The sequence below is a fragment of the Tauraco erythrolophus genome, chromosome 5 (genome assembly GCF_009769465.1).
Source record: "Tauraco erythrolophus isolate bTauEry1 chromosome 5, bTauEry1.pri, whole genome shotgun sequence".
Classification (NCBI taxonomy): Eukaryota; Metazoa; Chordata; class Aves; order Musophagiformes; family Musophagidae; genus Tauraco; species Tauraco erythrolophus.
This window is the reverse complement of record NC_141469.1, coordinates 28,943,796-28,956,833: the sequence shown is the minus strand read 5'-3', so window position 1 is coordinate 28,956,833 and position 13,038 is coordinate 28,943,796. Positions and strand designations below refer to the sequence as shown.

At 43.5% G+C, this 13,038-nt stretch overlaps 1 protein-coding gene across 3 annotated transcripts in view; it reads left to right on the top strand.

The window, feature by feature from the left end:
• Positions 1–4,153, top strand: part of FAM53A (family with sequence similarity 53 member A) — a 72,798-nt gene extending 68,645 nt beyond the window's left edge. For all 3 annotated transcript variants that reach the window (XM_086611796.1, XM_086611797.1, XM_086611798.1), the window contains exon 5: positions 2,982–4,153. In XM_086611796.1, the coding sequence (XP_086467922.1) occupies positions 2,982–3,305 (324 nt within the window). In that variant the 3' untranslated portion in view covers positions 3,306–4,153. The remainder of the gene's footprint in view (positions 1–2,981) is intronic.
• The last annotated feature ends 8,885 nt before the right edge of the window (positions 4,154–13,038 follow it).

Below are 13,038 nucleotides of genomic sequence, written 5' to 3'. Positions count from 1 at the left end.
TTTTTCTTAATATTCAGACATTTTATCGCCTCACTTCTTTTAAAACTCTGAGTTTCTTTTTTTTCTTTTTTCCATCACACAAAGGAATACTTTTAGCTGATTGAGTTCTATCCATTGCCAACTGTGGACTCTTTTTGTCTTGTTAGTCCAGCATCCTTTATAAAATGAGGACCATTGAGCAAGTACTCGCAGGCTCCCCACTGAGCACAATTGTGTTCGGAAGGTGTGGTACTGTACCAGTGTAACATGTAAAGCTGCAGTTCAGAAGGCTTGAATGCATTGCAATTTCTACCTTTTTGCTTTGTGAAAGAAGTGGGATTGTGCTGTGAGATAATAAATCCACCTATTTTTAGTTTGGTGCAGTTGTGACAAGTGGGCGAACAAAGAACCAGTTGAATGCACTTGCTGTTGTGTTGAAACGGGCTAAAAGTTCCCATTCAAGTGGTTTCAGCACAGTACAGCTAACAGGCATTTTTCCATTTATGTACACAAACCTTCTAGAAGGACAGCTGTGTGGTTGGATTAATTTCTAGCAGTAAATCGAATAAAAGATATTTTGAAGGGAGACTCGGGAATTCCTTTCTAAAACATTGAAAGCAGAACTTTCAAAGCTTTTTCCTTTATTTGATCCTGTTCCTTCCCAGTGCCTATGATAAGATTTAAAGAACTGAAAATATTGTCCCCTCTATGGAGATACACAACAGGAAATGTGTTCTTTTTCAAAGCAATGAGATAAAATTAGGATTAAACTATCCCTTAAAACTTTATACTTCAAAAATATACTGTTTTGCTTTTAAGTAAATATGAGAGAAATTCACACCTCTTAGTCATCAGAAGGAGCTCAGATGTTTGTACGTGAATAAGCTGCAAGAGAGCTATATAGAAATGTTTTGAAAACAGGAATGTATTTTATACCAAAACTGTTTTCATAGGGGAATGAAACTTGGAAATAGAAAGCTTTTGATTGTGCAAGGTTATCAGTTCTGTTGATACCAGTCACATGCAGAGTTGGATGTGTGTTTTAACCATGGTTAACAAAGACTGGTGAGTTCATCCTGACAGAACTATGGTCAACAGTCTGTTTTTTTTTTCTGAAAGTTGATCTTTGGATGCAGGTCTTAGAGTTGCAACTTCTAAATGAAGTCTTGTTTGTGTCTGTCCAAGCAAACTAGATAATCCCTTACAGATCCTTTTGGCCTGAAACCTATGGTTTGTTAACTAGTCGTCTAATGTAGACTATAATATATGAAAGTTGTTTGAGCAAGAGCAGAGCTGTATGCAATACAGGCGTAACAAACATCTGATCAGTAGTGAAAAGTGTTGGACTGAAGTGTTTTCATGTGGTGCAGATTTGGGTAATACTGCTGCAGTGTCTTACCTATGGAGAGATAGCAGTGATGGTGAACCACCATCTGATACCAGAACTGCTGGTCACTCCTCAGCTTAGTTGTGCTCTGATTGAACTCCAAAACTCAAGTGTTTACTTTTTTACCTTTACCTGAGCTTTCCCTCAAACTTTCTACGTAGAATTGATATGGGGATGTCCAAGGAACTGCATGAACTTGCAGAGTGGCAGTGGGCTTGTCTGCAAGATGTTCTGTAGGTGTAACATCTACCCTAAGGGGTCAGGCAAATCGCTTTACCTCAGTGAGGTTTCTTCACTCTCCTTCATGCAGTTGCATACAGGCAAAGCTGACTAATTCAGATGTCTTCTGAATTTGTGAAGCTTTGTTTAAAAAACACCCAAAGATGTCAACTGCTTAAATGTGGCTGCTGACGTGCTTTGGTGAAGTAGAAAGATCATCCAGTGCTCTGGAAGAGCATCTGGAATGTAGCATACTGGGAATGTTGCAATGTTCCTATTTCATCTGAATATATCAACAAATATAAAATACTTAGGAAATGACAAATTGGGGGAGGAAGCTGAAAATGGGTGTGAAAGTTGGTCTTGTTCCCTGTGGATCTACTCGTAATAAAACGATTGCTGTGTGTATGAGAGACTGGAGTCATTAACCAGTTGAGATATTGAAAGCTGGCACAACTTTATTCTCCTGGCTCTTACCACCTTTGAGAGGAGCTGTGACTATTTCACCCTTTTCTCCCTGTGTGCTTGTATGAGGCAGAATTTAGAAGTTTCTCGCTTATTTAAAATCTAAGTTCTGATGTCTGTATAGTTCTGTTTTTTTCTTAAATGCTGCTTCTGGATTCTAGTCAAGGATCCCTTACAGTTACATAAGAACCTTAAGCATTTTATTCCTTTATCTGAGGGATAGAGGCAATATATTTACTGAGGTTTTGTTTTCTTTTCCCTTTGTGTAAATAAAGATGAGTGCCCCTCTGTGTTTTAATATACTTTTCATTTAAACAGAATTACTCAAATTCCTGAGCTCTTATTCAAATGGTACCCAAATGTAGGACAAACTAAGCAGAATCTGGAGCAGGACGCTTCCAGCAGAAGCTTGATGTTCTCTTGTTTTGAGGTTACCCAAATGTGCCAGTTGCCTTGCAGACTCTCGCTGGGGTGATGCCTAAGGACTCATTGTCTGCGTGCTTGAGAACTTTGAGAAATTAATTGTTGACTGGGCTGCAGTGCAGCTGTTTGACCTAAATGCTGATGTTACTGAACGCTATAGTTGGGATTTGCCAGAAGGCTAATACATCAAACTGGGTGTCTGTGGTTCCTCATCTATTTGGCTAAAGCTAGGTTTTTGGGATCTTTCTGCATAAAAAAGGGGATTGGTAGTTTTTCCTCATTAATGGGAATCTACGTAGGCAAAACATCTGTGCAAAACCAGATTGCGTAGTAAGTAAATACTGTTTTTCCTCTTTCTTCGTGTGCCTCATTGTTTCCAGGATTACTTTAAACATGTGGCACTCTGATTTTGAGTACATGCTCTCAATCCATTCAAGAATTTAAGGAATTTATTCTGCTCCTCCTGTGCAGTCATGGTTATATATTCATGGTTTTTTTTCAATTTCAGACTTTAAAAAATTCGAAAAGTCTTTGCTCCCTTGACTATGAAGATGATGATGATGACACACAAATGAAGACAATTGTGTCATCCCCATGTGACTCAAATGATCTTATGAACATCATCACCCCTGGTTCCAGTCCGATGAAAGAACAACTGGATGAAGTAAGGCATCACGGATCATGCCAAGGTAGCTTCAAAACAAGGGATTATAAGAAAGCAGCTGCAGTATGTGAAAGCGATGAGGACACAAGTGATTGTGAGAGCACCGAAGAAGGCATCTTTCCTCTAGACTGTGGGGACTTGGACCTAGAGCAGATTGAAAACAACTGAAACTCAACAGTTGTGTGCTAGGATCAGAGTTGTTCTAAATTAAAATGATAGAGGATTACCTTTGCCATGCATAATCCATGTCCCTGAATCTCTGTATTGCCTGTCTTGGGCCTGTGTTAGAAGAAACGTTTCAGGTGGGGGAAAAACGTGAACAATTGTTACCTGTTTAGTCTATTGATCGATATGTGGATGACAACAAAAAAAGTAGGAGGTTAAATGTTATTTTGAACATTAAGGAATAATTTTGATTAAAAATTTCCTAACAGATATTTTGCATTTTTATGGCTTTTACAGTTCTGGAGAAAAAGCATCTCTATTTTGAAATGAATTTTCAGAAGGGCATTCTATAAAACTAAATCTGTCTACAGTGATTCTGGTGCGGGTATATGTTGCTTTTGTTAAAGAGCTTAATGTGAAAAGTGAATTGCATAATGAAATTGGTAATAAACCTTCACATAGAACTCTTAAATATCTGGTTGACAACTGGTCCAAAATACTTAACTGCCATCTTCAACAGTGTCTGTTTTTTAAAAAAAAACCCTCCATAACATGTACAAATGTTCTTTTCATACATTCAGGACTTTTTGATCAAAATATGGTAGTGACCTTAAAGGTTAACATTTTCCATTATTTTACTACTTGAATTGTTTTCTAGCCTCAAGCAATGCTAATTTAGGTGGGATAAAACTGCAAGTAGCTGCCCACCTACTTGGTCATTATGTTTTCTGTGGTTCAAAAGAATGTACAACAAGAGCACTTGAACTTTTAGACAGGGACTTTGTAACGATGAATTCCCCAGGAGGTGATCCCTTCAGCAATACTAGAAGGAAAATAGTCCTTGAATTAAATAAAATGACATTTTGCTTTGCACTTGTGTCTGCTTATGAATTTTACTAGTGGAAAATGTGTGGTCTGTTGTAGATTCTGCAATATAGTACTTGCATGCAGAATTGGGTGGAGGGAGAGGGCAGACTTCTGGTCATCTGAAAAGAAAGTGAAGTCAAGTGTTAGTCTGGGGAGCTGGGGAATAACTCATGCTGGATCCCAAAAGTGTCTCAGTGATTACATATGCTGTAATCATCTCAAATGTAATGCTGTATTCATTGCAGACTATTGCAACACACGCTTATTTTGTTAGTTCAGCTATAATAAGGATTTTCCTGAACAAGGGGGAAATTAATCTCAAAATGCTTTTAAAGTGGGTAGAAATGGGGAAGCTTAGATTATGGCATTTCAGTGTGTCATGTTAGTCTGCTTAAGTGAGCCAACTGCTACTGTAACTTGTGCCATAAGATCAAAATACAGCAGCATATTTTAAGTCAGCTAATGGAATGTGATTTAAAGTAAGAAATTAATATCTTGAGGCATATGACAAAGGCTGTGACAAGGTATTACACAGGCTCCAGCCTTGTGATTAGGGTCAGCCTTTGGTCATAAAGAGAATTGGCCTTTAATTACTGAACCAGCTTATATAACTCAGTATCTATACAAAATTTTAAGTTTGAGTAGCCAGTAAGAAGCTCTAAACACTTCTCATGCTTTTACAACTCCCACTGCATATATACAACTACAAGTAGCAATGATCTGTGATATTGATACTAGTATACGTGTGTAGTAAGGTGCAAGAACACTGAAAAAACTTGTTGAGTTCTTGATATGTCAATACATAGTGTGTGGGAGAAAATGAAGCTGCTCATTCTCCATTTTCTAGATGAGTCAAAGGAGTTGCTGGTGGAGCAAAGACTTTGGTTCCTACAGAAGCTCCTGTTAACTGTGTGTCACCCCTCAGATACTTGCTGTGGTGTAGCACAGGGCATACAGATGGTAGCATACACATTCACGAAGCTATCCAAAATAGTCTTATGCAACTTCCTCAAGAAACATCTGCTTCGAGAAGTAGCAAGTGAAGTACAGCCTCGTGGGTAGCTGGGAAATGTGTTGTAGTGCGGCAGTCAGTCATCGTGCGTTGTGGAACAGCCCAGCTCCCTCCTGGACTGCAATTACTAGTTGCAGAACTACGTTTCTCTCTGTGTTCTTCTTAATTGCTCAACAGAGCTAAGTAAAATTGAATCAGCTTTAACGCAGGATTGTAGCAAAGGCCAATAGTACAACTGGGATAGCTTAAGAGCTAATTTACCTATTTGAAAGCACTCTAGTTAAAAGTGTAATGGCATGGAATGACAAAGCTAATGTGGCAATCCATTTGGCTCTTCCTCCCTCAAGGAAGACAAGCTCCTCAAAGAAGTAAAAGAAGAAAATACCTCAGAGGGTGTGAATAAAAGGAGGTAAGATGTGCTTTGTCAAGGGGAAAAAAAAAAAAGTAACTGAAGCTATTAATAAGACAGTGATAAAGCAAAGGCGAGAGTAGAAGACCAGATTATGTTTATTCTAGCTCTGAAATATGGTCTGGCTGTGATCTCCATACTTGTTTAGCCTCAAAGGCAACGTTGTCCAGTTCCCTTCTGTAGGTGCGCTGTTTTCAGTCAGCACAAAGCCATGTTCCTACCCACGCGCCTGGGGAAGGAAAGGGTTTCCTAAGTGAAGGTACAGGTACATTTGCACAGGACTCAGTCTCCTGGAAAGCCAGCTGTTAAAACTATAAATAGCCCTTTCGTGGAGACAAACAGAAAGGAGTGGTTTTAGATACGAAAGAACAAGTTTCATGAAAGTAGGAAGTAGTAATTATCTGGTTTAGGCTCTTATTAGTGGGTGACGAGAAAATAAGTAGTTGAACAGCTGTGCTGTAACGCTGGCGAATGAAGAAATCTGCTGAAAGGAATCTGTGCACTTTGTCTACACATGCTAATGTAATCCCCCGTGAGAACTAAGGGTGAAAGGAAATATTGGTTAAAACTTATTTTGGATAGGACTTTGGCTTTGCATCATGCACAAGATCCGAAGTCCTACTCCAAAAGAAATTCACAGATGATTGATTTGGTACCTTTATTGCGCTTGGTCATAGGACAAAATCTGTAGTGGCTGTTGGGCAATTACAGAAGGCGGTTCAGAAAAAGGGAAAGCGTGGTTTCAGAGATTGAATTGTCTTTGGTAGTGGGCTAAGCTAGGCTGTAAGCAGCTCTGGTTGGGGAGTGGTTTCCTTCTGTCTTGCACCCGGTGTTGGAACGGAAGACCATACTGCATGGGGTTGTGGGAGTTGCTCTAGCTCACTTATCTTCCATTTTTATTAGCAACCTGGATAACAAAGTATTATGCATGTTGAATTTGCAGTCAACAGGAAGCTGGACAGATGTGAAAGATAAGATAGCATTAGAATTCAAAATAGTCTTGGCAACTTGTAGAAATGGTTTTGACAGAGAGGAGATGGTGGGAAAGGACAAGATCCTTTTCAGCAAGACACTAAATTTAGATGGGGTTAAACAACGGCACAAATTCAGAGTCGAGCTGACTAATTAGCCTTATTTCAGATAAAGGATCTGGCAGTTTGTCTTGCTGGTGGTAGAAAAGCAAGCTTCAGGCTAAGGGTCACAAATGGTGATATATTTGGTGAGACTCAAGATAATGCTGTGCTTCCCAGGAGCACCTGTATGTGTGCACGTTGAGATGCTGTACGTGGGGCTAGAGTGTGCAGTGGAGAGCGGCATGAGCGGTATCTTGAAAGTGTGGGAAAACACACTTGTGAGGATACACTGAAAGAACTGAGCTTGAAATCATATGGTAGACTGGGCTCAAATTGCAACTGGGATGAGCGATAGTTTCTTCTAAGGCCAAATATAAAATAAATGACAGTGACTGACCAGTTGTGTGGGGAGGTGGTAGTAGCTATTCCACAAACCGAGATCTGTTAAGAGTAGGCATCCGTCAGGAGCAATAGGTACGTTTCACCTTGTTTTGGGATAGGTGAGAAGGCTGGATGACCCCCACAGTCCTTTCCTGTCCCGTTTTCCTTTGGATCTGTGCGACTTGCATCTCCAAGCAAGCCTAAAGGTTATAAGGTGGAGTTACAACTGCTGGAGGAAGAGGAGTTGAGAATAACAGCAAGGAGAGCACTCTGGAATGGAGGTAGGAGCTATAAGTGCATGGTTCTACTGTAATCTATAGGTCCTACTCAGAGTTGACATTTGCTAGATTATAAGCTCCTGTGTTGTAAGCTTGGGCTAAATCATCTTTCTTAAAAGTGTAAATACGCGTTTGACTGTTCCCAGGTCTATTCTGGTGGGTGGTGCCTGGTGAATTTACATCTACTCTCAGGTCGCAGGTAAAGATGCTGACTGCCTGCTGGTGTAAAGCTTGCCTGTGCAGAACCTCTGAAAACACATAGGTTTGTTGGAAAGTCCTCGGTGGTGACTGGCAGATGCCAGAGTAATTTTTCTCAGTCTGTTAGCTGTGTTTATTTTGCAAACTATACAGTTTGTTTAATTTAAAAGTAGCAGAGCATAGATCTGTGTGCTTCCACAGTGGGCTTTCACGGCAGGGCTCATCCTCTCGTTAGAAGTCATCCGGTGCTGCTCAGCGGATCACCAGGGATGTTTCCTTCAAGGCCTTGTCCTTAATAGAGGTGAGCTGGCTGGGCTGGTGGCACGTGTTGCATGTGCTCACCCTGCAAAGGACCTGATCCGGAGGCTGGGGGCTGCCACTTCCACCACGTCTGTTCCTCAGCGTTATAGAGAGACCCTCAAATAGTTGGATCTGGGCCTACTGTGGCTGCTTGTCCTTGGACCCCTTTGTGAAGCTTGTTAGTTGCTCCACACACACAAAATGCAGTTGTGGAGGAGCATTGCTGCCGTACGCTTAGCAGCCCGTTCTGGCGTGTTTTCAAAGTGAGTTTTGACATCAGCTGTGTTGGAGTTTGCGTGTAATTAACATTATCCAAGTTACTGCTCCCACCACCATCTGGTCAGCACAACGGTCACTGGGTGCTTTAACTATCTGCAGTTTCTTGGGCCCACCAGGCAATACTGCTGTTGCGACTTTTAGCTATTGCAAAGTGACTTAGAGACCTATGCTGCAAGTTACATGAGCTGGGGAAGTATTGCGTGAACTCCATGGAAACAAGTTTAGAACTTCCTTAAAGCAGCGTTTCACTTAAACTCTTAAAAACCCAAACCAGAAGATTAAATGCTTTATGATGTCTCAGTCCGGACAAAGAGCTGTGATGTCCTGATTCAGGTAAGCTCATCTGATGTGAGTGATGATGTGAATTCAAAGTGAGAGTTATTCTGTTGGGTACTCTAAACTCGTGTCCCACTTTCCAAAACGGACTCGGCTGAACTCCTCCCTGCAGCAGTGCAGAGTGAGAATGTATTCCCAGAGTACTCAGCTATGGACCGGGGTGATGTTCAACTGTCCCAGCTACCATCTCTTTTTTTTCTTTACTCTTCCCTGCTTCATTTTACAGCTACTTTACATCAGGTGGGGGTTTGAGACACACTCTGAATGGGCTTCTGGAAGTGTCGGAGTGGTGGCTCATGGCTAGGTAGCTACAGCGAGGGAAAGGGCAGCGCTGCAGCCTTTTCTTGTGATGTGTGCAGTAGCAATGGGATTGCTCGTCAAAATACAGGGCTGCTCACATCTCAGGGAGGCAGATATTCCTCAAAATCCATTCACATAATTCTCAGGCAGAAGGAGGAAGAGACCTGACTAATCTGGTGGCCTTCTATGATGAGGTTACAGCATTGATGGATAGGGGAAGAGCAACTGACATCGTCTACCTAGACTTATCCAGAGCATTTGATACTGTCCCACATGACATCCTTGTCTCTAAACTGGAAAGACATGGCTTTGATGGATGGACCACTTGGTGAATAAGAAATTGGCTGGATGGTTGCACTCAAAGAGTTGTGGTCAACGGTTCAATGTCCAAGTGGAGGCCTGTGACGAGTGGTGTTCCTCAGGGGTCAGTACTGGGGCCAGTGCTATTTAACATCTTTGTTGGAGACATGGACAGTGGGATCGAGTGCACCCTCAGCAAGTTTGCTGATGACACCAAGTTGTGTGGTGTTGTGGACACGCTGGAGGGAAGTGATGCCATCCAGAGGGACCTTGGCAGGCTGGAGAGGTGAGCCTGTGAGAACCTCATGAAGTTCAACAAGGCCAAGTGCAAGGTCCTGCACGTGGGTCAGGGCAATCCCAAGCACAAGTACAGGCTGGGTGGAGAATGGATTGAGAGCAGCCCTGAGGAAAAGGACTTGGGAGTGCTGGTGGATGAGAAGCTCAACATGAGCCAGCAATGTGCGCTGGCAGCCCAGAAAGCCAACCGTATCCTGGGCTGCATCAAAAGGAGCGTGGCCAGCAGGTTGAGGGAGGTGATTCTGCCCCTCTACTCTGCTCTCATGAGACCCCACCTACAGTACTGCTTTCAGTTCTGGGGTCCCCAACACAAGAAGGACATGGAGCTGTTGGAACGGGTCCAGAGGAGGGTCACGAAGATGATCCGAGGGCTGGAGCACCTCTCCTCTGAAGACAGGCTGAGAGAATTGGGGCTGTTCAGCCCGGAGAAGAGAAGGCTCCAGGGTGATCTTATAGCAGCCTTCCAGTACTTAAAGGGGGCCTACAGGAAAGCTGGAGAGGGACTTTTTACAAGGGCATGTAGTGATAGGACAAGGGGCAATGGATTTAAACTGAAAAAGGGGAGATTTCAATTAGCTATAAGGAAGAAATTTTTCACTCAGAGGGTGCTGAGGCAGTGGAACAGGTTGCCCAGAGAAGTTGTGGATGCCTCATCCCTGGAAGTGTTCAAGGCCAGGTTGGATGAGGCTTTGGGCAACCTGGTGTAGTGGAGGGTTTCCCTGCCCATGGCAGGGGGGTTGGAACTAGATGATCTTTGAGGTCCCTTCCAACCCGAACCATTCTATGATTCTATCTTGGAAAAGAGAGACAGAGGATGGCCCTGTACTGTCTGCAGCTTTTGCTTTTTTGTGGCTAATGAGGCTTCGATCCAGCATATGATGACCTGGTTTTGCTGCGTGACCCTACTTCATCCTCCCAATGGCTCTTGCCGTGTGCTGAATGAGGCATGTTCCTGTGGAGGACAGACCACGTCATGACATGAATGGAGAATCTTGCATAATGCAGAAAGGTGCATAGAGCGAATTACGAGTCTGTAGGCAGCCTTGTGTCTGCTATTTGCTGATTTTGAAGGACTTTGCAATTTTCATTTCCCTTTAACATGCAGTTTTAAAAACATTGTATGATACAACTCCTCCACTGAGAAAAGATAGGAAACTAATTCTCCAGATTTAGTCATCAGCATTGTCATGATCTTAGGACCCACAACAAAGTCATTCACTATGTGAACCAACAGCCTACTATTTTGTTTATTGTCTGATAGCATGAATCCACCAGAGAGGAAATAAGATGCGTGTTTTGCAGATGTCTTCATAGCTTTTTACTTACCAAGAAAGCAATGTCCATGCCTAGGGAGCACGGGTTTTACTCTGGATTTTTTAAGTCTGGCTATTACAAGATGATCTAGTTCTGTTTTTCCCCTCGGGTTCGTTAGCATCCCTAATGCCTCCCCATCTCCATCAAGCCATTCTGTCCCCCATGCTGCTCAGTTACATCCATCGTCCTCTCTCAGTTCGTAAATTCGTGTCCAGAGTTGGTTTGTCGGAAGGGTTTGGGTGGTGCACGGGTTATCCGGGCAGCAGCAGGGAGCTGGGACGGCAGGCGAACACCCAGCGCGTATGAAATATTTGGAGAGTTGAGCTGTTGAAGCCTCAAATCTCAAAGAAGAGTTTACAAACAGGTGTGTTTTCCAGCCCTTAAAGCAAGGTCAGAATTGGTTGACATTTTACAGGGGTCACAAATGCAGATTTGTGACGCTAGCTTTGTGACAATCCCAGGAACTCTGAGAAAATTAAGTCCCTATAGATGCTAAGGAGTCTTTAGCTGGGTGATTAGTAGGTGTTGGGGTTTTTTTAATTGAGCAAAGCATAGTATTTTTTTTTCTTTATTTTTATATAAAGGATGATGAAACAGTCTGACTTTTTTCTTTAAGAAGTGGAAGGAATTAACCGAAAACAAATACCTGACATGTAAGAACTTCCGTCTGAACGCCTTTAAGCCATTGGAAACAAGTCTAAAATCAAGATCTTGCAATGGAAGATGTTGGGTGACCTGCTCTTAGAGCTCTTCTCCATCAACTAGGGCAGAGTGAGAGTTTCTGACTTCTCTGTCTAATGTGAATGTTCTGCTTTCAAACGCCATTTTACTGTAGTCTGTCTAGGACAAATGAGAAAATGGGGACAGAAACGAGGGGAAAACCCACGGAAATCAACAGAAGGAGAGAAATTTCAATAGAAAAAAAATCTGATATAGGAGGTCATTATTTAAAGACATTTCTATCAGTCTACCTTAGGGCTAGTGGGAATGGCTGGGCTGGTCTTTAGGCACCAGCCTCTTTGAGTTCTCGCCAATAAAGGTTTCCTAAAACCATTGCTCTTCAGGACAAGAGTGTGATTTTAGCCCACAAGTAGGAAAGGACTGGGGCTGCGAGTCTTGTTTGTGCATACACAAAAGCTATCTAGACCTTGAACTCCTCAAGACGTGTGTATCTTGCATAGTAAGAGCTGTTCAGAATGGTACCAGTGACCCTGCAGGCTCTCAGACAGGAAAAGACTGACTTACAAATGTATTTTTTCCCCCTAGCTACTTTGTCTAATGCTGTATTTTCACACGCTTTTGTATTCAGCGTTACACCTGTTCCTAAATCCACTTGCAAATTGTAACATCCAACCTCATTTCCACACCTTACTTCAAACTTCCCTCTCGCTAAGAGCTCTGCCCTGAGCGATCTGGTTCCATGTTCTGTTCTCGGGCACTTCTTCACCCGAGCAAACCGAATTGCTGGAAAGGCGCTGGGGCGGGAGCACCTCGAGTACCACCACGGTTCCCCAGCACCAGAGATGCCTGGGTGGCGGGAAAAGCTGGGGTATGCAAGTGGAGGGAGCCAGACTTGGGGACAAAAGGGTGATATAATCCATTTTGTGAATGGCCAGCTGTTCGGCTGCGGGGCTGCCCCTCTCCCCCATGGAGGGGGGGCATGGGAAGGCAGCTGGACCGCCGGCCAAAGGGGTAAGGTGGGCTTTGTAACATGGGCTCGCTTGTTAGCTGGGCTGTTGCACGTACCTGTGATGCCTCGGGATGGGGCTTGCCATTTGCTAGCCAAAACTTTGCCTTCAACCCCACAACGGGTCACGTGCAAAAGTTCCAAGTGTTTTAAGGGAGGGGGGCATGCTGGATCCCCATGCCTAGTGCAAACAGCCGTTGTAAGGGCATCTGGGTGTCTCCTCCTGCCCTCATGTCTTCAGTGCAATGAAGGAAGGTTTCATCTTAAACCAAGTATGGAGGTATAAAAATTCCTGGTGTTTCAACCAGCAGCCAGCCTCCAGCTCAGCAGACTGACTGTACCACGTTGTTGTCCCCCGTTTTAAGCCCCCTGATGATGTGCTGGGGTTCGTAGGACGGCATACCTGCCTGTCCTTATTGCCCAGGTGTCAGATTTGTTCTGCAATGGGGTGGAAAGCTCCAGGTTTGCACCTCGTTTGGGAGAGAACTGGGTGGGTCGCGATGCAACTGATGTCAGCTGGCTTCAGCCCGGCTCCCACGGCGGGTATGGGAGTTTCCAGCACGAGGCAGCTGAGTGGGGTCTCAGTTTTGGAGCTGTGTGTTGGGAAGCAAGGGCTGGGTGTCCCCAGCCAGGGAGAGGGGCATCCCTGGGCATTGGGTACCTTTGTGGGGGTGGGATGGGACATCATCCTGCATGGCTGTTCTG